We start from the raw sequence: 25,234 nt of genomic DNA, 5'->3' as shown, positions 1-25,234 counted from the left end.
AGTTTGAAAAATTATTGCTATGCTGGATACTGTTCAAAAGACCGTCTGTGATTTTTATTCAGAGCAACTGATGAAGAATAGGAACTTCCTTGTGAAGGAGAACATCAGTTTCAACTATATTGTACCAAATACGACACACCTGTGCCATTGATTTGTACCAGTTCTTTGATTTGAACAAATTCTTAGCTATGAATGTTATTTACTGCACAGGCATTTTCTGTAAAAATTTAGTATGTTTGTTTCATAATAACCTGTTGTTAGTGTGTTCTTTTCATATTGATGATCAGTGCCAGGGTGATCTTGTGTTTTACTCAGATGTTGTGTCAGCATTGGTTATCTTTGAGAAAATCCAGGAGAACTAGACTGTGACCAAATTGAAACAGCTAGCTGACCTAATCATGCTTGCCTCTTTCACGCTACATTCAACTCATTCAACTCAGACAACCACCTTAAGAAAGGCTCAGTCTAGGATTCAAAACTACGACTAACATCACAGTTGTTTAATCCATCGTTGTGTGAATTTGTCTAAATCATAACATCTGTGATTGTAGTTCTTTCCTCTGCAGGCCTTAGAAAAACCCATGATAAATATATAACAGTACAAGGAACTGAAACATTTAGATACTATGGAAGTAAAGAACTTAAAGAAACAGGAGAAGATGATCAGTGAACAGTACAACAAGTTCTACTGGACTTCCTCATTTACACAATATAATATCTTACGAAAAATGGCTTGCTTGTTATTATGTATTTTAAGTTTTGTGCAAAGAAAGGGTAGTGGAAACAAAGAGTTAAAGCTTCTGTATCATATGGACTTTTTATAGAAAATGGGGATAATCTGGACAGCACGCAGAACAGGCTGAAAGATGCTGATGAAAAGAATTCCATTCTCCTGAGAGCATTGAATGAAACCTTAGGAAAGCTGTCAGCCATTCCTAACGGTAAGTTGGAAAAGTGTTGCAACTCTTGACTCACCTCTGTTCTTTTGTTTCTTTTCCCATCACTTAACATCTGTCTCATCAATCTTTTCCTGTGTCTGCCCTATGTCTACTTTAACCATTGGCTGTTGTTATAAGATGAAGATGAGCAATGTGAGAGAGAGAACTGAACTGAAAAGTTATGTGGTAACAGTTTGAATGGTAAAAGGTACCACGCTCTACAGTTTGCAGAAGGTTTCTGAAGGAAAATAATTATGATAGCAGGATATGGTATACATTTTAAGAAAAATAGTCATTTGTTTATATGTGAAAAGTATTTTTATGAAACTATGTTTAATGAACCGTTATAATTTCACCAGTGTAATTTAACCCAAGAAGCATAAGACTTACTGACTTTACATAAAAAAGCAGAGTGAAATTTGCTGGATTTTGTCTGAACTTTCTACCACACTCTCAACATTTCTAGTCACTGTTTGGTGTTGTATATCTTTTTTAGCTCTAAATTGATTATAACTGGAACAAATTTCCCTCAATGGTCTCTGAAGTGCTGTTGTGTTACAGCCTGCCCCTGAAGGCAGGGTAACTGAGTGACCAGTGTTTGTGTATATATATATATGGCAGGTTTATTTAAGAACAGTTTGGTTGCAATGGAAAGGAGGTATGTAGTCCTTTTGGTTATTAACTATAGAAATATAAAAACATAAGAAGTGTAAAAATATCACTGAAGAAAATAAATAAGGAAAAGAAATACAGAGAAAGAAAAGATAAGAGTAGGTAGCAGAGAGGAAAGATGTCACCACTAGTGGATCCAGCAGGAGACTAGGTCCTTGCAATTTAGGTGTCTGTTAGTCAAAAGGATGGTCACAGTCTCGATCCACCTGGGGTCAGGGAAGCTCCACCCAACATAAAGTTCAAGGGGTTAATATACACTCAGATTCAGATGGGAACACCCAGGTGCCTCCCTAGGGGGGGAGTTTTACAGTGTTTGATGCAACACTGTGGATCACGTGTGGTCCTCTGGTGGAAGGCCCTAGAAATGAGTCTGAGGTCTTTGACGGTTTATGATATGACAGCTACCCTCTCAAACCAGCATAGTTGAGCCAGTTATGCCTTATCAGAAAGGATGAATACCTTCAAGCCCACATGTGAATGTCCTGATACATACCCTGGGGATGGGGAATTTTACACATGAGCCTGTTGTGTAAGAGAGGACATTGGCATGATAAAAAGCACTATCCCATCTTGAGGGATCTGCCCTCCTATTGACCTTTTCCCTTATCTGGCTCAAGAAACAGCTTTTTGCTAAACAAAGATCAGTTTGTCCCTGATCCTCCAGTGATGGGTGTGCACCCCCACTGCACCTGGGCTGTTCTCATGCAAGTCAGAGGTTTCACCACCACAAACCCAAAAACTCTCCTCTTCTTTGCAGGCTACTGGCCTCAGTAAAGCACCTGCTGCTTTTACCAGTGCCCGATTTTTTGAGTCATTAACCTTTAATGTTTCGGTCTCTCACATATGCACATTTTTCATTCCACTTAGACAATTTTTTTCTTTTTTTTTCAAAAAAAGTAACAGTCATTAAAATCCCAAAGTCCTGGAACGTTAGCTACATTGTGTTGTCATAGCTAAAGACAGGGAGTTACAACAGTGAATGATAAAATTAATGTTTTACAAAATAAAAAGGTTTTAATCAGTGTATTCTGCTATGACTTTTCTCTCCAAGGAATACTTTATAAGCTGAAGTTATGCCTTAAGGAAAGTCTCTAAGGAAAATATATATTCTCTCTGGTTTCTGATGGTCTGGAAGATTCAGACTGCAAGTAAAACCTTGGCATGAAAAACAATTTGCTATTCATGTACATTTTTGTAGCTTTAAGATTCCAACTAACGGAAAAGTTTTGGTTTGGATTTAGTAATCCTTGAAATCAGTCATTCAAAAAATAAATTGTTTAATATTTTGTCCTCATCGTATACCATTTCTTGGGTTTTGGTCACAAATATTGACATGAATGTTTGTCTTCTCGTGCACAGATACATGCCTCAGTCAAACAAAATGGATATCTAAGGCCTGTTAACCTTAGGACACAGATTACTAAACATGGAACGTGTAAAATAAATATGAAATCCGCAATCATTAGCAATGCATTAAACTCTTGGCAGATTAGAGTTACAGGGTGCCTGTTCTTGGGACAAGGACACTCATCAAAACAAGCTGATGTGTATTAAGAATGAAATTCAGAGCAAATAAATGGCATGGATAAAAAAAATACAGTAAATTAGTTGTCCAACAGGACAATAATCAATGAGGAAGAGAGAAGAAATGACCCTGTGATATATCTTGTTCAAGAATTCAAGAAAGGAGAACAGCTTAAACTAATAATTCTTATATCCATGCTATACTAATAGTCAAATAAAAGCAGAAAGATTCCGAATGGGATACACAGGTAGATCACATGTGGGACAAGTCCCCACATGTGCAGGGATGACGTAATTTAAAGCATGGCTGAAAATAGTTTGTGCCACCAGTGGGGGAAGTGACACAGTAACTCGAGCTTTCAGTCAGCCAGAAAGGTGTATGACCTCTAATAATGATCCCAAAAGGAATTACTTAAATACGATGAAAAAAGGAAGTGAGAAAAGACAATCAGAGCTCTTTTTTCTTTCACTTGGTAGGACTGACAATGACAGTGGTTTATGAAAATTCAGTTGTATTTCTGAGGTGCTATTATACTTTGGGGGCTTTTCAGAGCCAAAACTTCAGAAATAAGGGTTGAGTTGCTTGGAGCACAGGTATATAATATCTTTACTCAAAAAAAGTAATAAGGGTCACAAAACTCTCTAGTATGCAGGACAAACCAACCAATATAGAAGCATTACATGCTCCCTGGGCCACAGGCTTGATCGCATCAGATGTTCTACAGAAGAATCACCTGCCTAGGAGACCATTTGGAAACCTATGCTGTTGATCCATTGAAATGGAGAAAATGTCTGTGTTTCCCATGTCTTCACACAGTCACAGAATCAGGAATATGCAATCTGTTCCAAGCAAATATTGGTATAAACAAACTCTTATCAGCTCTCTTAGAAATTGAGTGAAATCACATCCTATGCCTTCCCCACTACTGCAAGTGTTAACTTCACAGGCTACCACAGGAAACCCAAGTCAATATAAGTGGCAGTACCTCTACATGATTGTTTCAGAGTTGTCCAAACTTCTGAGCTGCACACTGAAATTTTTATATGACTAAGGGACAAGAGAATACCGTGGAGAGCATAGGGGAAAGCAACTCCAAGAACAGTTTCACAGAAAGCACATTGCAAAAGAGGTTCTTGCAGGTTCCATGACTCCACTGTGGTGTGGTAATAGGGTAGGAGTATACATCAGGTACCTTGCAAACTGAAGTGTCCACCACATTTTCTGCCTGCTCACTTCCTCACATCTATGGGAATTTAGAAAACCTGTGCTCTCTAGCCAAACACAACCTGTGCTACTTGCTCATCATGTGCAGTATTCCCAGCATGACAACAGCTGTCCTTTGCATACAAATGAGGCTGGAGCCCTTTCTCTTCTTCACATGCATTTGGTGTCCCAAAAAAGACATAAAGGGCCAGATTCTGCAATCAACGTTTACAAGTAATAATGTCTTACTCTGTGTGAAATAGGAAGTCTCAAAGAACTACATAACACAGTTTAAGATGGTACATCTTTTACCCAACTTTATTCTTAAGATGTGTGGAAGAAACTTCTGTACTTATCATTTCATTATCCTTTTTTATCTACAGATACAGCTATAAAGATACAGGCAGCCAAGGATAAAGCAAGACAAGCCAACAGTACTGCAAATGACATCCTGGCCCAAATTAAAGACCTTAATCAGAATCTCCTGGGCTTGAAAAACAACTACAGTAAACTTACAGACGATGTGGCCAAAACAAATGCTGTTGTGAAGGATCCTATCAAGAACAGTAAGATCTTTTTGAGTTGTTTGGTCGTGGTTTTTTTGAGTTTGTCTTTTTCGTTTCATATCTCAAAATGAAACAGAGACACTCCAGAATTGCACCCCTATAGCATTACTACAGTATGCTGGGATAAAAGGAATCTCTATCACTTCTATATTCTGGACTTCTTATATATGAAAAAGGACCAACTTTAACAACAGTGTGATTCTGTGAAAAGAATTTAAAATCTTAAGTACCAATGCTAGTAGTTGAAAGAAAAGCTAACATCAGCAGGATGAAAATGTAAAGGATAGATTTGTTCCACAGACTACTTTTAAAGTATTTAAGAGGTGAATAATCAAAAATTCTGACTAGCAATTCGCCACCTGATTCAAGCAAAATACCCTACACTATACCTCTCTTCAGTCAATCAGATAATCAGTCCTTGGAGAAATGCGTGACTTCTTTCTTAAATGTTACTATTTTCAGTAGAACACTGAAATTGCTTAAGGAGAAAAAAAGAAAGGAGATTTTGAGAATGGGCTTTTGTCTATTTTTTTGTTTTTCCCCCACCATGGTTTTGTTATTAAATGTGACAATTGCTTTAGCATTTTCACTTCGGTTACGAAGGATAACAAATTAATTCTAAATTACAACACATTTTATAGTAGATTGTTAGACCCTATCCTATAGAGCATACAGTCAGGGCTGACCACAAAACCAGAATGTCTATAGAAAATTACTGAAGGACTAATTTCTTAGATACCCTGGGCTCCCCAGCTTGTTATCAGCTTGATGAAGCCTGGCACCTAAAAACATGCTGTTTAGGAGATTTTCGTTCTCATTCTATGGACAAATATCCTCTTCCAGTTGATGCTGTACAATCTCCTGATTGTCCCCAGTCACCATTATTTTGTTTGCTTTGAATAGTGGTCTTAACACTTCCAAACTGTTTCATGTCAGATAAAGCTTAACTGGAAGATGTTCTCCAGAAGTACACTTCTACCATTCTTCAACTGTTAATGGATACTCAGATTACAGAATGAGATTAAAGTAATGTAGAGTAAACCATTCCAGATGCATAAAGTAAATATGTTGGCACTCGTGGCTACATGCTGAAGTAGACATAACCTCTCTTCTGTGTCAAAATTCAGGCCCTGAATTCTCATTTTGTAGATGTACAAAGTATAAATGGTAAAAAGTTTGGTTTAGACTCACCTTGTCCCTTATTTTACTTTACATGTCTGTTTAGATCTTCAAAATATTCTCTTACGTTGTCTTCTGTTTTTTCTCTTTTCTTCGTCTCCATATCTTGCCTGCAGAAATCTGTACGTATGTTTTTCTTACTTGCAGCTTACAGTGTGCATTTTCCAGTAAACGATGATTCACTGCTTGCCACCGAAGCTTCTGCATGGTGCTCTATGTTTCACATTCATTGAAATAGCTAAATAGTCACTTTTTGAAAGCTTTGAGATAAAGTGACTTACTTGGCAGCTAGCTTACCTTAGGTGAAACCTTAAGAAGCATCTTGAAGGTTTGGTAAGAGTGTTTGGGCGACGATCCAAAAACTAGATATGCAAGTTTTTCTGCTTTATCTAAACATTACTTTTACAGTTATTACTATTATTTTCATGTAATACACATTCTTTTGCTAAATGCGTGTTTATCCCTTTCAGTGTCATCCACAAAAGCTCATACCCTCATTCTAGCCAAGTGTTGCCACCCTTAGATCTGCTGATGAATTGTCAAAAAGAGGGCATTATTCACTAGCTTTGTGTTGAGAGGCAAAAAAGTAATTTGAAACTTAAAGAAAAAAAGAGGCAAAAATATCCTTGTAAAATTATTAAGCGCACCTAAAAAAAAGAACATCTGCCATTTACTGCCACTGTTTTTAAATCTGCTTTCAGTACACATACAGAATCTGAAGCTTGTGACCAGAATAAAGCATTTTTTATTTGTGCCAATTATAATTAGTTCAAGAATTAATTTCAAATTAATTTTGACCCTGTTTCAGAAATTACTAATGGAAACTAACCAGTTTTTATTAATCTAGCATTTTTCTTCAAAATTGGAGTTAAAAAAAAAAAAGGAAAACAAATATTTCATTCATGTATTTCGCTACAGGAAATGTTTTCCATTAGTATCCTCCTGACCTGAAGCATAGTTACATCTTCAAAATCCTGCTTTAACCCCTGTTTTTGCTACTTTTGCTGTTTTAACTTGATTCTAAATATTCTGAAATTATCTTATTCTGTTCAGGTAGCTTCCTGGTCTGTGTGTACCTCACAGTAGCATATACCATCACCTGAGCATTGTGTATGCAGAATTTTCTGGGATTTTATTTTTGCATTGTCTTATTAATCTCTGACATTATTCTCTAAAACTCTGTTCTTTCTTATGAAGTTGCTGATGCAGATTCCAGTATTAAAACCCTAGAAAAGGAAGCAGATCGGCTGTTAGATAAAATCAAACCAATCAAAGAACTTCAGGATAACTTAGGGAAAAACATTTCTCAGATAAAAGAGCTGATAAACCAAGCTCGGAAGCAAGCCAATTCGGTAAGTCCTTTCTCAAAAAAATGACCTTTTGAGTATTGATGGGATTTTATTTTCCACTTTTTTATTTATTTTCCACAGTGTAAACCCTTCCTAATTCTAAACAGAATAAAGAGAGAAAATAATGGAGTATAATTTCTCAGATAAAAAGAGAATATTCTGCTGATTTTCATTCTGTGTCTTGTTCCTTCATTTCAAACCTGCACTTCTTAAATTAATAACATCTGTAGGAATGTATCTGAAAAAGTTATTATTTCAGTATTTTAGATAATAGTACAGCAGAGAAGTCACAATATAATTTCTTTTTTTTTGGTGAAAACAAAAATGTATTTTTATGTTTCAGCACTGATATTAAGCCCCACATTTCATTTCATAGAACTTATATTACTCAAGAATGACACCATCTCAAATTCACTGAAATTGTTAAGTACATTTGCTTTTGCTGTAATTTTGACTTTTCTTTGTCCTGTAGCAGTGCTAAAGACTCAAACTTGAGTTAAGAATATATTTCTAGTCCATTCAGGGAGTTAGGAGTCCACCTCCCTGACCCAGTAATGCTATCAACTTGAGGATCAGCTGGTTAATAGTGACATTATTCAGCTTGTGAACTAAATGGCAAAGGAAAAAAAAAATCTTGAAGTTGGTACTTAAGAAATCTTCTTCAAAAATGGTTGAAAAATAGTTGAAAAAAGTAATCTACAGAATAATAGGATACTGTGACAGAAGTGCATTCCATATACTTGATGAAATTTGCACAGAATAGAAGGACAGGCTACAGTAATGGTATGTTTTACTAAAGGCTTTGAAGTAATTAACTGCTCAGCATTTCTGTGATAGAGAAATTGTGAATTTGGTGCTATAATGGATCTCCTTTTTACCAAAGATTGCCCTAAGCATAAGGTGATACTATTATGTACATTTCCTCTAATGCATAAACATGCCTAGCTGGGATTGAAATACCGTTGTACTGTCATTATGTCTGTACTGGCATTATGAAAGCAAACAGTAAACTGTTTTTATCTGTGCTCAGAGCCTGAGGAAACTAGTACATGTATCCAAACGCATATGTCACTCAGCTGTGAAAATAAAACTGAGTTACGAATGCCAACTCCATTATGGACTATGTAAAAGCAGTGATAGACACAACTGTTGGTTTAAAAATAATTGGGAAAAAGTGTCTGAAATGGGCATAATTAAAGATATTATAAGAGAAAAATGGATCATGCTGACTACCCAATAGCAATATGCTGTGATTCCTTTAGGAATGCTCCTTATTTTCCTGGCTGTATATTCCACTTACAGACTACCTCTGCTGCTAGAATTCCACTGCTGCTTGCGTTAGATCAGTATATCTTCTAGCTATTTTTAGTCTATATAGTTTGTCCTTTCAAATTTGATTGCCAGGAAAAAAAGGTTTTATTTCCTTTTAATAAACAATTCCAGAAAGAAAATTCCATTCCTACCTCCTCTGCGTACCCAAGTAGCTCCTTGGTACATGTAACAAAAAAATTGTGAAGAAAAAGAAAAGTGTATTTTTATAATTACTTGGAAGCATTTATAGTTAATTCTGGAATAATAAGCAGTGAACTGAATTCTTTCTGCTGTGCTTTTTTTTGAAGATCAAAGTGTCCGTGTCCTCTGGAGGCAATTGTATTCGCACATACAGACCAGAGATAAAGAAGGGAACATACAACACCATCATTGTCAATGTGAAGACTGTAGTTGCTGACAATCTGCTTTTTTACCTTGGAAGTGCCAAGTTTGTGAGTCTGTCTTTTGCTTTTCATGTCAGAGTTGCTCGATCAAATCAGACTACTGAGAAATACAGAGGATGAGAAAGGCTTTTTTTTCCTCACAGAGGCTTCAAGGCAGTAGTAGAGGGTCTAAGATAATCTAGACATATTCTGTCTTTGGTATTAATATAGAAACTTTTAATATACGACCAGCAAATTTTTTACATATATCTTTATTTTAACTAAATATAAAATAGCAGGCTCGTACATGAACTACATTAGAGCTTTAAAATTCTTGGTGTAGCGAGAGTAATTTTGGAGTTGGTTGTGGGTTTTCCCTGGGGAAAGAAGTAGCTAATCATATTGCATCTATCAAAGCTCCTATTTATTGTAATTTTAAGTCAAGACTACAATTTCAAGCATATTAATGGTGACTGATTCAGTTTCCCATCAGGCCTATAGGAGATAAACTTCTAGAATGGCCAAAAATAATTCAGTAAATGGAAAAAAATATTCTATTACCAACCTTTTGAACTATATATTTTATTTACCTAATACAAAATGAAAAGGCTAGATGTCATCATGTATCCCAACATCTTTTTGCCATCCAAGAGATATTTTAACAATGATTTTCTGAGTTAAATCCCTCTCTTGAGGGCTAAAATTTTAACATTTATATAAGTCTGGCAGTCATTTACTGGTTTCTCTCTGAGATAAATCAGTAAATGACTGCCAGACTCATCACTGAGAGAAATCATTTGCCATGTTTGGCTTAAGATTCCTTGTTTGAATCAAAGAAAGCAGGAAAAAGAGAGTCCCATTTTAGATCACTGTGAGAATTAATATTTATGCTCTAGTGTCTATATGTGGGTTTCACATGCCTCGTTAGACCTTCTGAAATGTGAAGGTTTCTGGAAAACTTCCTCAATTAAAGTATGAGATTGTCTTTGTTTTCCTATTTTACATGTAGACTGACTTCTTGGCCATAGAGATGCGCAAAGGCAAGGTGAGCTTCCTGTGGGATGTGGGATCTGGAGTTGGACGGGTTGAGTATCCAGATTTGACCATTGATGATGGGTTTTGGTACCGAATTGAAGCCTCTAGGTAAGTATATATTTCAAGAGTTTAGAGAAAATGGCTATTATGAGAAATTCTAGTCTGGTTTAATGAAAGCTTTTGAACCTACATCCATTAGTACCAAAAGTGTATACACTACAATTACTATGGAAATTTAAAATTGTTTTGTGTCAAGAGTTTATTTTAATCATATGGTTCCCCTCTAGAACCAACAATCTCTGACTGCTTATATTCCTTTCTATTTACCTGTCTCTCCATCGATTCTCTTCTTCAACTGGCTTCCTTTTAAAATCAGTTACAGGTTTTGGCACTCAAACAGATAAATACTATGCTTTTCTCCTTGAGTTTTAAAGAGGAGCATCTTTTCTGAATTTCTGGTGTTGGGACAGTATTGCAAATGAGTGGTCTGTCATACAGCAGTGTCTTGATTCTGAACTCAAAATGCCATTTCCATAAGCAAAATGTCTTATCAAACTGGAGATATTTAAAAAAGATACAGTTTTTCAAAATTGAAGGAGGAAATATTCTGGAAAGTTAAAATACATTCTGTAATTTGAAATCCATTCTGTAGTGCTTTTGAACTTTAGAAATATAGATACGTAAATATTCAAATTCCAAATTTGTTATTTGAAGCTTATATTTTCCACTCAAATACCAATCGCATGACATATGGTGTAGTAATTACAGCATAAGGATTGCATAACTTTATAGCCTTTATCTTGAACAGATCTTACTAATTTAAATAACATCATCTGTATTGTAATTTGATAGAAAGCTGAGTAATTTGTCCTGCATCATTACAGTTAATTTCACATAGTGCTAAACATAGTACAGACAATATAGTCAGAAAATGAGAGAATGAAGAAAGAAAACAAAGCACTCTCATTCTGGTACATGCATAGCTCTCAGAGGAGGAAATGGCATCCAGTTTAAATAATTTAGTGAAATCACAGAAATCAGGCATTCAGAGCAGAGAATTAAATAAAATTACTGCACCATCTCCAGAAGCTGGCTTAATGAAACCTTATTGCTGGGAAAAGACAAACTGGGGTACAATACAAATTGTTGAAATCTTCACCAGTTCATATTATGCATACTAAAGCAGCTTCATGACACAGTAATGCCAGGCTTTCATTTACAAGAAAGCTGCTTCAGCAGAATACAGAGCCAGGACATGGTATAAAATTCAAGCATCCTACAAAAGCCCATTACCTATTAGCTGGTTGTTCCGGATATATAGGGTGTGCTTGCCATTAGTTTTGAACAAAGTGCTGGATCAGCTATTTAGAATGATTACAGCTGCACAAATCAAAAGTACGGAGCAGTGTTTGGGAGAATTACATTGCAGAGGCATTAGTTGGATTTGTGGGATTAAGATGATGAGCTTGGAACTGATTTTGCATTCTTAAGGCAAGCTTCACAGAATGTACCCTACAGAAGAGTCTTCAACTTTGAATATTTTAGTCCATTTCGTAGCTTTTCTCTAACTCCCTTCATAAACTGTTGAAGAGTTTTATTCATTTCTTTCCCTCACACATTTTTTCTTGATTTCTGCTCAGTTCCAAACACAGACTTTTTCAGCCTGACATAACTACCTGAACAGCTGGAGCAGGGCATGTGTTTAGAATCTGGACATAAGATGAAATTTTGGCCTTGCTGAATTTTACCATAGTTTTCAGTGGTGGCAAGCATTGACAATAATAATGATACAGTGTTAAACCCACCATAGGTTGATAGTTCTTAATCAAGGATCCCAAAGGGCCTAAATTAAAAAGAGATGTGGTGGCACAGAGGTTGGGAAATTCTTAAGGTCACTCAGCATTCTGAATTAAATCTAAATATGAAAAATCTCACTGTTGAGAAATGTTCAGAGGTGTTTAGTTGATGCCTGCACCAAAATTTCTAGTTATTTAAGTTATTTAAGACTAAATTGACAATAACTGCATCTGTTTTCCAGGGACACTTTTAATTTTCATCACCTTTTTATTTAAAGCACACTTAACCTTTGCATTTTATTGTAAATGCAGAGGTTAGAAAGGAAATATTTTGAATTCTTTTTAATGGAATTGAAGTAATATTTATTTATTCCTATAGGAATTTTTAAAGGAATTCCCAATACTTTGATGGTACAGGAGTTTAACAAATGTCACTTACAGAGTTACTTGCTTACAGAAGCAAATCTAATTGGCATCAAGAACTGCAATCAATCAAAGTTTCAATTAACAAAGGAAAATCTGGCATAACAGTATGTGACAAAATGATTTAAAGCAGATTTACAACAAGCAGATAATGTCAATTTTGTGAGACAGTCAAATGGATGAGAGAATATTTTTGAGACTCACTAGATCAGTGAAGCAATGTCACTTGACTTCAGCAGGCCTCAATTAGGAGCAGAACCTGATTAGTTGTGATTTTAATCAACTGCGATTTAAGTATTACCATTGTTTTGATTGTTAATGACAGAGTTTAAGTGCCCTTCCGTTGAGGACAAAGGATGCTTGAATCACAAGTTCACTGTAGACACACCCAATGTAGCTCAGCAAGAATTCAGTCTTAAACTACTGTAGCATTTCTAAGCCATGTTTCTCAGTGAGGTTTTTCTGTGCTTTCAAGGGATCAAAGAGCAGAGGTTTTCTATATGGTATTTTGTAATCTAATGTTAATTACTTGCAAAGTCATTTCATTTACCTCGTGCATCTCCTAAAGAGCAAACACTGCATGTATGAGTTAGCATAAATTTTTCATGGAATCATAGAATATGCTGAGTTGGAAGGGACCCACAAGGATCATGAAGTCAACCCCAGAATCGCTCTGTGTGCCTGAAAGCATTGTCCAAATGCTTCTTGAACTCAGACAGGCTTGGTGCTTTGACCACTTCCCTGGAGAACCTGTTCCAGTGCTCAACCACCCTCTGGGTAAAAAAACTTTTCCCTGACATCTGACCTAAACCTCCCCTGACTCAGCTTCATGCCATTACCTCAAGTCCTGTCACTGGTCACAAGAGTGAAGAGATCTGTACCTGCCCCTCCACTTCCCATCATGAGGCTGTTGAAGCCTACAATGAGGTCTCCCCTTAGTCTCCTCTTCTCCAGGCCAAACAGACCAAGTGACCTCAGCTGCTCCTCCTACGGCTTCCCCTCCAGACTTCACCACCCCTGTAGCCCTTCTTCGGTTGCTCTCTAGTATCTCAATGTCTTTTTCATAATGTGGTGCCCAAAACTGCACACAATATTCAAGGTGAGGCTGCCCCAATGCAGAGCAGAGCAGGACAATCCCCTCCCTCCACCAGCTGGCAATGCTTTGCCTGATGCCCCCCAGGACATGGTTGGCCCTCCTGGCTGCCAGGGCACTGCTGACTCATATTCAACTTGCCAGTGACCAGGACTATCAGGTCCCTTTCCACAGTGCTGCTCTCCAGCCTCTTGTTCTCCAGTCTGTACAAACAACCAGGATTGCCCTGGCCCAGGTCCAGAAACTTGCCCTTGTTAAACTTCATACGGTTGGTGATTGCCCACCTCTCTGATTTGCTGAAGTCTCTCTGTAGGGACTCCCTGCCCTTGAGGGAGTCGACAGCTCCTCCCAATTTAGTGCTCTAATCAGTGCCTTTTCAAATATCAGCCACACAGTGCTGGTACATCTTCTGTAATCCTCCAGTTTCACAGGACTGACTATCACTAAAACAATATCTTCTAACCTGATGACTTGTCATGCACAGGATAGAAATGTCTTTTTGCTGTCAAGTTAGCCAGGATCTTTCTTTAAGCTCCATTGTCCTCCATAAATAAGAGAGAATTATTTATGGAAGAGATTCCATTGTTAGCATTTCAGTCTGTTTGAAGATGAAAGACATCCATACTATTTGTGAATTATTAGACATCCTAAAATGTGTCAGTCTGCTCAGTGACTTTTGCATTATTGCACTTGAATGTTTTTAAACTGGAATCCTGATTTCAGCACAATATAGACTGGAAGTCCCAGTAACTTACTTTCAGAAAGCATCAGATTTTCACAGTTTTAAAATAGTTTTTAGCAACTTTTAGTCTTTTGACAGTTATTACATTGAGAACTTTTATCCTTTAAAGGACTTCACATCAGTAAACCTTCTGTAATAAACCAGTTGCAACTTAGATGCACGCAAGTCCATGGGAATGGGATTCACCCAAGACAACTGAGGGAGCTGGCAGAAGATCTCACCACGCTAATTTGAATCATTTACCAGAAATCCTGTTCAGCTGGGGACATCCCAGGTGACTGAAAGTTGGTAAATGTGACACCCATCTATAAGAAGGGTCAGAAAGAGGATTCAGAGACACCAGGGCTGTCAGTCTGACCTTGGTGCCGGGGAAGGTCTTAGGGCAGATCATCTTGAGATCCATCACACAGTATGCATAGGACAACCAGGAGATCAGGCCCAGCCAGCATGGGTTTACAAAAGACAGGTCCTGCTTGACCGACCTGATCTCCTGCTATGAAAAGGTGACCCACTTAGTGGATAAGGGAAAAGCTATGGATGTTGTCTACCTAGACTTTAGTAAAGCCTTCAACACTGTTTCCCACAGTGTTCTCCTGGAGAAACTGGCTGTACAGCGCTTGGGCAGGTGCACTGCTTGCTGATTAAAAAACTGTGTGGATGGCTGAGTCCAGAGACTGATGATGAGTGGAGTTACATCCAGCCGATGGCCGGTCACAAGTGGTGTTCCCCAGGGATCACTGTTGGAGTCAGTTCTACTTAACATCTTCATCAACGACCTGGACAAGGGGATCACAGGCACCCTCAGTCAGTTTTTAGAAAACAATTTGGGCAAGAGTGTTGATCTGCTGGAGGGCAGGAAGGCACTGCAGAGGGATCTGGACGGGCTGGATCGATGGGCTGAGGCCAAGTGCCAGGTGCTGCACTTGGTCACAACAACCCCAGTCAGCACCACAGGCTGGGGGCAGAGTGGCTGGAAAGCTGCCCCTTGGAGGAGGACCTGGGGGTGTGGGTCAACTATGGTTGAATGTGAGCCAGCAGTGTGCTCACACGGCCGTGAAGGCCAATGACATCCTGGCCTGTATTAGCAGTAGTGTGACTGAGAGGATAATCAAAGTGATCAACCCCCTGTACTCAGCACTGCTGAGGCCACACCTCAAATCCCAGGTTCCGTTCTGGGCCCCTCACTACAAGAAAGACATTGAGATGCTGGAGTGTGTCCAGAGAAGGGCAGTGGAGCTGGTAAAGGATCTGGAACATAACTTATGTGAGGAGCATTGAGGGAGCTGGGGTCGTTTAGCCTGGTGAAAAGGAGGCTTGGAGGAGATCTTATCACTCTCTATTCTAAATCAAGGAATTCTCTAAGTACAGGATGGCAGTGTCTTCATTTAGCTTATTCAGTAGCCTAAGTTATGTAGTTTTCCTTACAGTGCTTGACATGTAAGTTCTTGAAGTAAAGCTTTATTTAACTTTTAGTTTGCTTCTTATTTCAACATCCCAAGCCAGTCATGTTTGTTCTGGTTTTGTTTTTTCATTTTCTAATTAGACAAAAAGGAATTTTGCATCTTTGCATGCAACAAAGTTTAGGATTTTTGTGACTTGGCAGTTTCTTGATGGGCATGTAACTTTTCATCTAGAAAAGCTATATATGGAAATTTTTGTTGCATTTTATGGCCTCTACTTAATTATCTTTCTTTACCTAGAAACTTTTTTCACAAATATAGATATAAAATTTGTTTTCTGAGAAAAATCTCCATTTTGTCTAGCTTGAGAACAGGCACTGATTAATTTTTAGAGTCTAATTGGGTAACCAGTAAAATATCACATATATTCTAAAAAGACTTATAGTCATTCTTGATAGGTATATCCTCTTTCCATATGTTATGGAAAAAGGAGAGTTTTATTTTAAATGGTGCTTTTCCACATTAAGTATGAAACATGTAAGTTAGCAAAGTTCCAATGGTATCCATACTGTGTGTATCAGTGCTAGTTAGATTTCAAGATCAGGCATACAAGTTAGGAATTTCCAAATCAACATGACAGTCGTCATGGGAAATCCAGCATCCTGTTAAAAATGAGGTAAAGTAGCAATTTACAAAGTTATCTATAAATCCACAATATTTGATGTCCCTCTGCCTCATCTCCCTGCCACACCTTTACCACATTACTAAACGTACTAAATACTTCATGACAAGATTTAGGTCATACTCCATGCTTATTTCTACAGTCATATTATGGTCCCATAAATTATAGGTGTTGATTATGATCCATCTGTTTGGGATGAAACACTCATTTGTGGTGTGACTAACAGTGTCTAATAGCTTACTTCTGTTAAGTACTCACCTTTCTGTGAAAAGCTACTATCAATACTGCTGTAAGCTAAAGTAATATTAAGCAAATTATTGCAAAGGATTCAAACTTATTCAAGTTTCCTTTGAAATACCTTTCTATACATCTGAAAGGCTAGGAGGAACCACCTTTCCACGTTCTATTCTTTCTGTTGTAAATACATGTCAGGAAACTCTTTCTGTGCCAGTTACTACATTAATATAACCTAAGAAGTAGAAAACAAAGTGATGCAGAAACTGTTAACAAGTGGCAAAGTCTGTTTTTGTTACCATCAATATTTGATGTGATTCATAGAGGACAATGCGGGAACGTTCTTAATCATAATGGGGTTTGTGCCTGTGTGATAAGCAGAGAGCTCTACTGTAGAAAATACAAACTCTGTGCATCACAGTGAAGAAAACTGAAGTACTTTATCACATGATCATTCACTTCAGTTCAAATATAACCTAATACATCTTATGAAATTCAGAAATTTCATTTGGAACCTTGCCTGCAACATTTTTTATGTTAAGAAACAATTGCTTAACATTAATTTCATCACAGTAACTAAAAAAATGCAATTTCTTTGTTTTAGTCAAGCTCCATTTCATGTGTATAGTGAATTTTGTTCAAAAAGGACATTCAAGTGAGAAAAAAATCTGATTCTGAGATCATGTCTTTAACATGCAGGCATATTAGTCTGTTCCTTTGTATCAAAATGGAGTATAATCAGGTCAGTAATTCATGCTTCTGTTAAAAGGTACCATATAAAATGGACTTTTCCTCTGTTTGGTGTAACTACTGACTTTGTATGTTTATATTATTGTTTTTAAATCTCTAGGACTGGGAAAAATGGCACAATATCAGTGCGAGCTCTGGATGGTCCTAAAGCCAGCATTGTGCCAGCCACATTCAGTGCTGTCTCTCCACCTGGATATACCATTCTGGATGTAGATGTCAATGCCGTGCTGTTTGTTGGTGGTTTAACTGAAAAAATTAAGGTAATGTCTTGTCTGGTGTTAGTGTATTAACTGGCTGCTTACGTGGACAAATTTTGCTATTTCCTAAACTAGAAATAGTAAATTTTAATATGCTGACATCACTGTAGTAGGTGTTTTAATAGCAAGTAGTACACCTGCACTCTTGAAAGATTATTGGGATTTGCATAAAACTGGGTGCACAGATCTGAGATTTCACTACCCATGTTGATAAATTCTAATTTGAGGTCCTATGGCTGGCTGTATTAATGCAGCATTTCGCCCAAGCAACTAATTCCTGCTGGTTAGCTGGATGCTTTACCTTGGACATACTGCTGCTCTGACAGGCTTTCAGTATCATTGTGACAGGAACTAAAATCTGTTTCCATAGGTTTCTGGACTCCTAACAATTTAACAGTATATTTTCCTTTGCATTTGGGGTTTTTTCTTCATCATGTTTCCATAGTATCACTTCCTTCTTTTCTGTCTACTTCTGGTGTTTCTGCTTTAATTTCTTAATTTTTGTTCCAGTTTCCTCCCTTATACTACCCCTCTTTCAAACTGCTACCTTCATCAGACCCCTGATCTATTTTCTCTTGGTTTTGCCTGTTCATTTTTCTAATGACTTCTTCTACCTTGCTAAACTTAAAGGGAGCGAATAGAAGATTTATGCCAAATAGAATGTATGGAAATCTTTAAAAAAATTTTTCTCCAATAAAAGCTAACTAGCACTTATTTTCCAGTGGCATTCATTACAAAACAATTTATGTTGACTATTTTTTTCCTGAGTCAATATTTTACCATTAGAAAAAAGCTAAAATTTAGACTTTCCCAAAGAGTGAACTCAAAGAATTTTTTTACTATAAAGTTTGTATATGTCTTTAAGGATTAAAACAACACAATATACAAAAAATTGAAATGCAAAACCCTGATGTCAGAACAACTGTTTTCAGCCTCAATAAGTTCTCCAAGTATTTTTTTCATCCTAGTCAGGAAAACCTTCCTGAATTCTTTTTTCTTCCAGGTAAATGAGGACAAGGGCAGAGGTAGGAAAGCAGTCTACTGTAAGCTTGATATGACTGGTATATTTGCAATTTTGGGTTTTAAACACTATCAGATTTGTTTTGTTCAAATATAGTGTGTGAATTAAAAGATAAATTTTAACTTCATGTTTTGGGGAATTTCTGTCGTCAAGTGGTACTGCTGTCAGGCTAAAAAAATGAAGACCTTAACTGAGACTTTTCTGAAACTATAAAGCTCTGTGGATATTTAATCAAGATCACTGATATAGCTTAAATCTTTGAATCTACTTTTTCACATTATTGTGATTTGGAGTGCTTTAGATTTGTCCTATGGTTTTGTCCACATCCCTTTTTTACATGCATCTTTGCAGTGCATTCAAAATGAAGGTACATTTTCAGTTCTTAAAAACATCTTTCATCTGACTTGAGTAGATAACTATGATACTTAGATGTCACGGATTTCTCAGAAGTGACATTAAGTTCATACTTGTTGCTAATTAAAACCTTTCCAATTACCCTGGGAAATATCAGTAGCACATTAAGTCTTTTAAGTCATACTTTTCCTTGAATATTTTCAAATTGCACTTCTCCATGTTCTCTTGCAAGATCTTAATATTTGTAATTGCTGTATGGAAAACAGCAGGTGCTTGTCTATCTCAAGCAGCTAAGTGTATAGATTTTTAATCAGCTCATATTGATGAAGTGAAATTTAAATGAAACAAGGTATTTTTAGAAAGAGAATTTTGATCTGAGTTCTCTGTGTACTTTCAATAACAGGCCAGTTATGTTTTCAGACACAGCAGATCACTTTAAATTGAATTCTAAGGAGGTTTTTGTTTTCTGTTGCAGAAGTCAGATGCTGTAAGAGTCACCACCTTCACTGGCTGCATGGGTGAAACCTTTCTAGACAGCAAACCCATAGGACTCTGGAATTTCAGGGATATTGAAGGCGACTGCAAAGGGTGTGCTGTCAGGTAGGTAAAACATTGGCTTTTGTCTTCTTTGGAAACCTGTCATTACATTTGGTGGTAAGCATCAGGAATTTCCACAGCAACCATCAAGGTCCAGTCTGTATGCAAGAGAAGTTGGGTTGCAATTACACCAAGTGAGTTCAGTGTGTTATAAGAAGTAACACTGATGGGACAAGACTGGTGTAGCAGTGCTGTGATGGAAAGACTCCTCACAACCAGTAACCAGGATTAGTCAAAGCGTGAGAGAGCATGAGAACCACAGTGGGACTGAGTCTGGCTCATGGACAGCTCTGTTGTGGGTGCCTGCAACTCTTACACAGCTTGAAGCAGAGTCAGGTGCCTCAAGGTGGCTTGCACAGTGTAGAAAGCAGAGACCCCCACAACAGAAAGGTGTTTTCATTCTCAAAATAGGATGGGAAATCCTGTGCCTGTCTGTGACCTTGTAGTTGCAAGTAGGGTAAATGGCCCATCCAGGCAGGACTAGGATTCACGTATATAGGCTTATAACTCTGTTTGGGAATTTTCAAACAAGTTAATTCCTTTCCAGATACAGCCTTGTCCTTAGGGAGCTGTGATTTTCATTCCTCTTTCAGACCAAACTTATCTCAAACACTTTACTGTGTCATGTCTCAGCTTCAAAAGCTGAGGGCCCTTATACAGAGGCACCACCTGATACTACAGCACAGTCCAGACCTGGGAATTATCATATAAAAAGGACAGACTCCACGTCTCTCGCATATTCACAGTGACCCACTGCATTAAATCACTTCTGTTCTCTTAAATGTTCCTGTTTGTAGTGAATTTGGCAGTCTTAATGTTAGGTAAAATAGTTGTAGACCCAGTCATGGAAGTTAAGAGTAGGTGATTTTTCAAACTAGCAGCCTGATTTTATGTCCTGCTAAGGCTTAGCCCTTTGAAAGTGTTGGAAATTCCAGTCATGAACTAAAGCAATTTTGGAAGTTCCAGAGAATTTCCTTGACTACAACTGTAGGCCCTGGACACTCAGGCAGAATATTAAGGAGCATGATGGTGGGTATATGCATTTCAATTTCAAGCAAGTCCTAGTGGAAATGCCTAAACCTTTAAGTGTACCTCTGTCTAAATTTAATTTGCTAATTCATTAGTAATAGTGTAGGCCTGCTTGCTTGGAGTGGGAATGGTCAAGAGAGAGAGTGAAAAAAGAATACTAGATTGAAGATTTGTAGAAAAGTGAATTACAAGCCTTATTTTACCTTAGCCCATTGTTCCAGTACCATAAAGACTCCTATTCTCCTGCAAAGTGCAGCTATGAAAGGTGAGAGAACTACATTCAAGAGCCTTGCATGTGTTCCAAGACAAATGGGAAACATGCTCCTGGCCAATATTTCACATGAAGGTCCTGTGTTCAAATTCAGTTATGTTTGTGATTAAATCAAAAGCTTGCTGTCTTGCACCTGTCTGATCAGTGTGACATAAATAGACAAAAAGTCTATCATAAAATCATACCAACCAAATTCAAGGCCTGATCTTTCCTGTTTTGTAATGACAGAAATGTCAAAAATTATGGAGGGATTGATTGTGAGGTTTGTCATTTGTGGGTAAATAGAGAATCACAGTTTCCAGGGGTTTCATTCTTGGACCCTCCAGAAGTTGTAAAATAAGTAAGAATAATGAAACTAAGATTTATTAGAAGATGAAAGAATATTTAATGCTGTTTTACATTGAGAGTGTAAAATGAGTCATTACAGACTGTGAGATAGATGTATGGGACATATTCCTCTTCTGTCTTTCTCACAGATGTGTTTTTTTGTCGGAAAGCTGATGAGCTGACTTTACAGCTTCACTTGCCAGAACAGGGGGTTGATAGGAAATCAAACCAAGTTCAGGAAGGCTCCCAAGAGGTGTCCCCACACTCCCCTAGCCCCCCACTTTTTCTTTTAACCTCACAAGGCAAAGGAAAATGGTTGGGTTTGCCCCTTTCAGCCCACAGGTGGCAGATGGTGAAGGGACGGTCCAGTTCGATGGTGACAGCTATGCCATGGTGAGCCGCCCAATCCGCTGGAACCCAAATATTTCCACAGTCATGTTCAAATTCAGGACCTTCTCATCAAATGCCCTGCTTATGTATCTTGCTACTGATGACTTGGTAAGAACAACCAGCTAACCTCTACACTCCTTACAGGTTTCATGCCATCTTTACAATGGCCAAATTCATCAGATTATGAAAATAATTAGTAATTAGTAATAAGTAGTATTATTAATTAGTAATTTGATGTACCACTGTCTTGGTATGATGTTACCTGGTATGATGCTTCACTGCTGTCCAAGTGAAGACAATGTTAGAGTGTGGAGGTTGACTACCTAGTGTTTACAGGCTGTAGAGCATTACGTTAGACTCAGGGGAATTCCAGCTTTTCTGAAATTATTAATTAATTTTCATTTATTTCAAATGTTAATCTGTGCAAACATTTTCAGCTGTGGTTGTATATTCATAGTTTAAAATATTGTAGTGTGAGGGCAGGGAGAACACAGAACTCCTACTGATGTGAAGAAAACATTTGTGTTTAATGTGAATGGCATTAAAGAGGAATTGAATAGTGCAACAAACAGAATGTAATGGTGACCATATTTTTACAAGGTCTGCAAATGGGGCCTTTTAGACCTGAAATAGAAACACTAGTTATGAAGTTGCTCAAGGTTTTCATTCATGCACAGTATCAACTGTGTGTGGACATTATAAATTATAAATAATTTCTCCCTGTTGTCCACACACAGTGTCTCTCTCATGGGCCAGAAATTAGGTACAGAAGTTCTCACCAATGTTTTGAAGAATTACTGAGCAGTCACTATTTTACAAAAACCGTGTTTGTCTAAATCAGTCTTATTTCAGATTCCTGTATTTTGGAAAGAATTACCAAGGAGGAAGGTGCTCCTCCTGACTGACTAAAGGAAAAGCTGGCATTTTATTATGATAATGAAGTATTTATGTAGTTTTTCTAATTAACTTTTATAATTGAATATTGAAAGTACAATTAATGTAATTATTTTAGATGCTTTTGTATCGTTATTACTAATTTATTTAGTTTTCTACAAAAAATTATTTAGTTGGATATCTTTATAACATTGGGAGCTGGAAGGCAACTGGACCCTGACGCAATTTGTCTCCTAAGATACTGTCCCACTGCATAAAAACTTTGAGGATGCTCTTTCTAGTGATGCATGGATAGACTTGCCTAAGCACCTAGAATACTGAGTTTGTTAAATTTTACTCTGAGAAAAGGTGGAACTGGCCATAAGCAAAATTATAATCAAAAATTCTCTAGTACATTCACATTCTGGGTCACAGTTCCACCATTACTTACTTCATGACTTTCATGCTGTTTGATTCCCTGGCTATTTGTTTTGCTCTTTGTATCCTGCCTGCTCCTTTTCTGAAGATACTGGAACGTATATCATTGGTCCAGTCAGCCATCGCCAGTTCCTGCTTAGATACTGGTGTCAGTGGTTGATGAAAATAAGAGAGTTCATAGCTTTCTGTTGCTTCATTAGTACAGATTATTCCCTAGGAATCCTGGTAAAATGTGCCCATTTTGCCATCTCTGCTATTCCTGTTTTCTGCTTTGCAAGTTTAAGTGTAGCTGAGGTATGTAGAAAATACACCAACTATAGTAAAGATGTTTCTTCAAAGCAGAGTATTAATTACAGGTACTTATAATGTCTATTTCTGTCTTCAATCCAAGAAAATAGAAGTACAGACATACCATCAAAAATCCAGTTACGTTTTTAGCAAAATTCCAACTAAATTAGCAATCCAGAAGAGAATAAAAGGGGTGAAAAGAACTTGTTGGCATCAAAGTTTTGTATATTAGAGTCCTGGGCAGTAAATGCCCAAGTTTTTTTATTTTTAAAGCTTGAAAAAAGTTGTCTGATGTCACCCAGAACTAGAAAGTGTTTATTTAATGTCATATGCCTCTAACCAAAATGAACAAAAGTCATTACTATGTATCTAATCCTTTTCATTAACAGAAGGATTTCATGAGTGTAGAACTGAGTGGTGGGCGTGTAAAAGTCAGCTACGATCTGGGTTCAGGTACAGCTTCTGTTATCAGCAACCAAAATCATAATGATGGCAAGTGGAAATCTTTCACCCTGTCAAGAATTCAAAAGCAAGGTAAGTTTCATGGTTTGTCAACACCATGAATTTCCCAGTTACCTGTACAGGACAGCTAACCATCTAATCACAGGGATGTTGTGGAAATGATAAAGTTCTAATGATTTAGCAAATGCTTTTGTTTAGATTACAGATCAAATGAGTCTTTATGAACAGGTAGCCTTATTTTTCAGGCATAATTCTCTTATATGATTACATAAATTGCATTCTAAAATTCTTCTGTGTGGGGAAAAAAAAAACAAACCACCTTTTCATCAGTTACCTGAGGTTGTTCCAAATCATGAAACACACCAGTGTGATTTTCGTTAGAACAGCAATAGCTTTCATGCTGTACAGTCCTCTCATGCTTATAATATACTAAAGCACTTTAAAAAAGCAATTGACTTTATTACTGATAGTACAGTATCTCAGTAGATGAACACAACAACTACTTTATATTCCCTAATCATATGTGATGTGCCACTATCTGAGTCTGCAGGGAAACAACTGGGAACATCTCCAGAAATTCTACTGATTCTTTAACCAGTTTACTGGTGTAAAATGAGAAGTGGTGGCATTTGATAAGATCACAAAAATGCTGGCTACCAGTGCTGGCAAACCTGGTTTTTTGTTTGTTTATAATCTAATTATAGGGCTGATAGAATCTTACCTGAGACAAATTAATTTCATTTATGACAACTGTGACATATTCTGTGCCTTTATATGCTGAAGTCTTACTGCATTCTGAATTTTGAGGGTCACCATGAGCCCCTGAACACACTCCTCCTCCTCTGCCCCCTGCACCTCCAACTCTCTTCCTGGCCTTTACACCTCAAACACAGTCCCTCTCCCTTGTCATTTGACTGAAGTGGATTTGGGAGCTGGGACAGGGGCCAAAATAATTTAGAGCTCTCACTTCCAGACTTGCTGTGCCTTTAGAGGAAGAATGCTTTATTGCTAGCCAGTTATATTAGTTCATATTTAACTCAGGAGATATTAAGATAAAATACAATGTTACATAATTATAATTTATTAATAGCTTTCAAAGTCTCTCCCACATTCAATTCTCAAGGAAGGAGGGAAGGAATCTTTCCTTTTCATCCCTGTGGTAGAACATCTCTATCTTCCTTGGGGACTGCTCAGCATTTTTCACTGAGTCTCATCTCTTTTACTGAACTTTATATTATGTATTAATCCATACATAAAAATATACACGGAACAAGCACTTAAATAAGATTGTTGTATGTAGCGCATCACTGACTCCAGACTGAATTAAACATGACAGCAACTGACTGCTTTGGGTGTGAAAATGGTTTAGAGTGACTGATCACTAATCTCTAAGGCACATAATGACAATGCTTAACCAACTTTTACACTAAAAAATCCTGTTCAAGTGGCAATCTTTGGACTGAGATCACAAATTAGGCATAAAATGATCCCTTTTGTCTTGACTTTGTCCTGAAGTGTTAGCTCCAAACCCCAGTGACACAAAGAAGACACCAAATTGGAACAGGTTTAGAGAATATATAAAAATAAAGCATACAGAATTGCTGTAGTTATTCAGGTTGTTATGGAAACAGAGAAGAGTGCAGGTC

The 25,234-nt window shown here is 37.3% G+C and overlaps 1 protein-coding gene across 2 annotated transcripts in view; it reads left to right on the top strand.

Moving 5' to 3' along the window:
* LAMA2 (laminin subunit alpha 2) overlaps positions 1-25,234 on the top strand; it is a 352,955-nt gene that overhangs the window by 299,252 nt on the left and 28,469 nt on the right. For both annotated transcript variants that reach the window (XM_050315959.1, XM_050315958.1), the window contains exons 42-50: positions 825-941; positions 4,722-4,904; positions 7,281-7,435; positions 9,052-9,195; positions 10,136-10,269; positions 17,382-17,541; positions 19,389-19,513; positions 21,473-21,635; positions 23,516-23,660. In XM_050315959.1, coding sequence (XP_050171916.1) covers positions 825-941; positions 4,722-4,904; positions 7,281-7,435; positions 9,052-9,195; positions 10,136-10,269; positions 17,382-17,541; positions 19,389-19,513; positions 21,473-21,635; positions 23,516-23,660 — 1,326 coding nt within the window. The remainder of the gene's footprint in view (positions 1-824; positions 942-4,721; positions 4,905-7,280; positions 7,436-9,051; positions 9,196-10,135; positions 10,270-17,381; positions 17,542-19,388; positions 19,514-21,472; positions 21,636-23,515; positions 23,661-25,234) is intronic.

This window comes from Myiozetetes cayanensis, unplaced genomic scaffold (genome assembly GCF_022539395.1).
Source record: "Myiozetetes cayanensis isolate MyiCay16 unplaced genomic scaffold, myiCay2020 scf2-11, whole genome shotgun sequence".
Classification (NCBI taxonomy): Eukaryota; Metazoa; Chordata; class Aves; order Passeriformes; family Tyrannidae; genus Myiozetetes; species Myiozetetes cayanensis.
The sequence above is the reverse complement of the archived record's forward strand: the minus strand, read 5'-3'. Positions and strand labels throughout refer to the sequence as shown.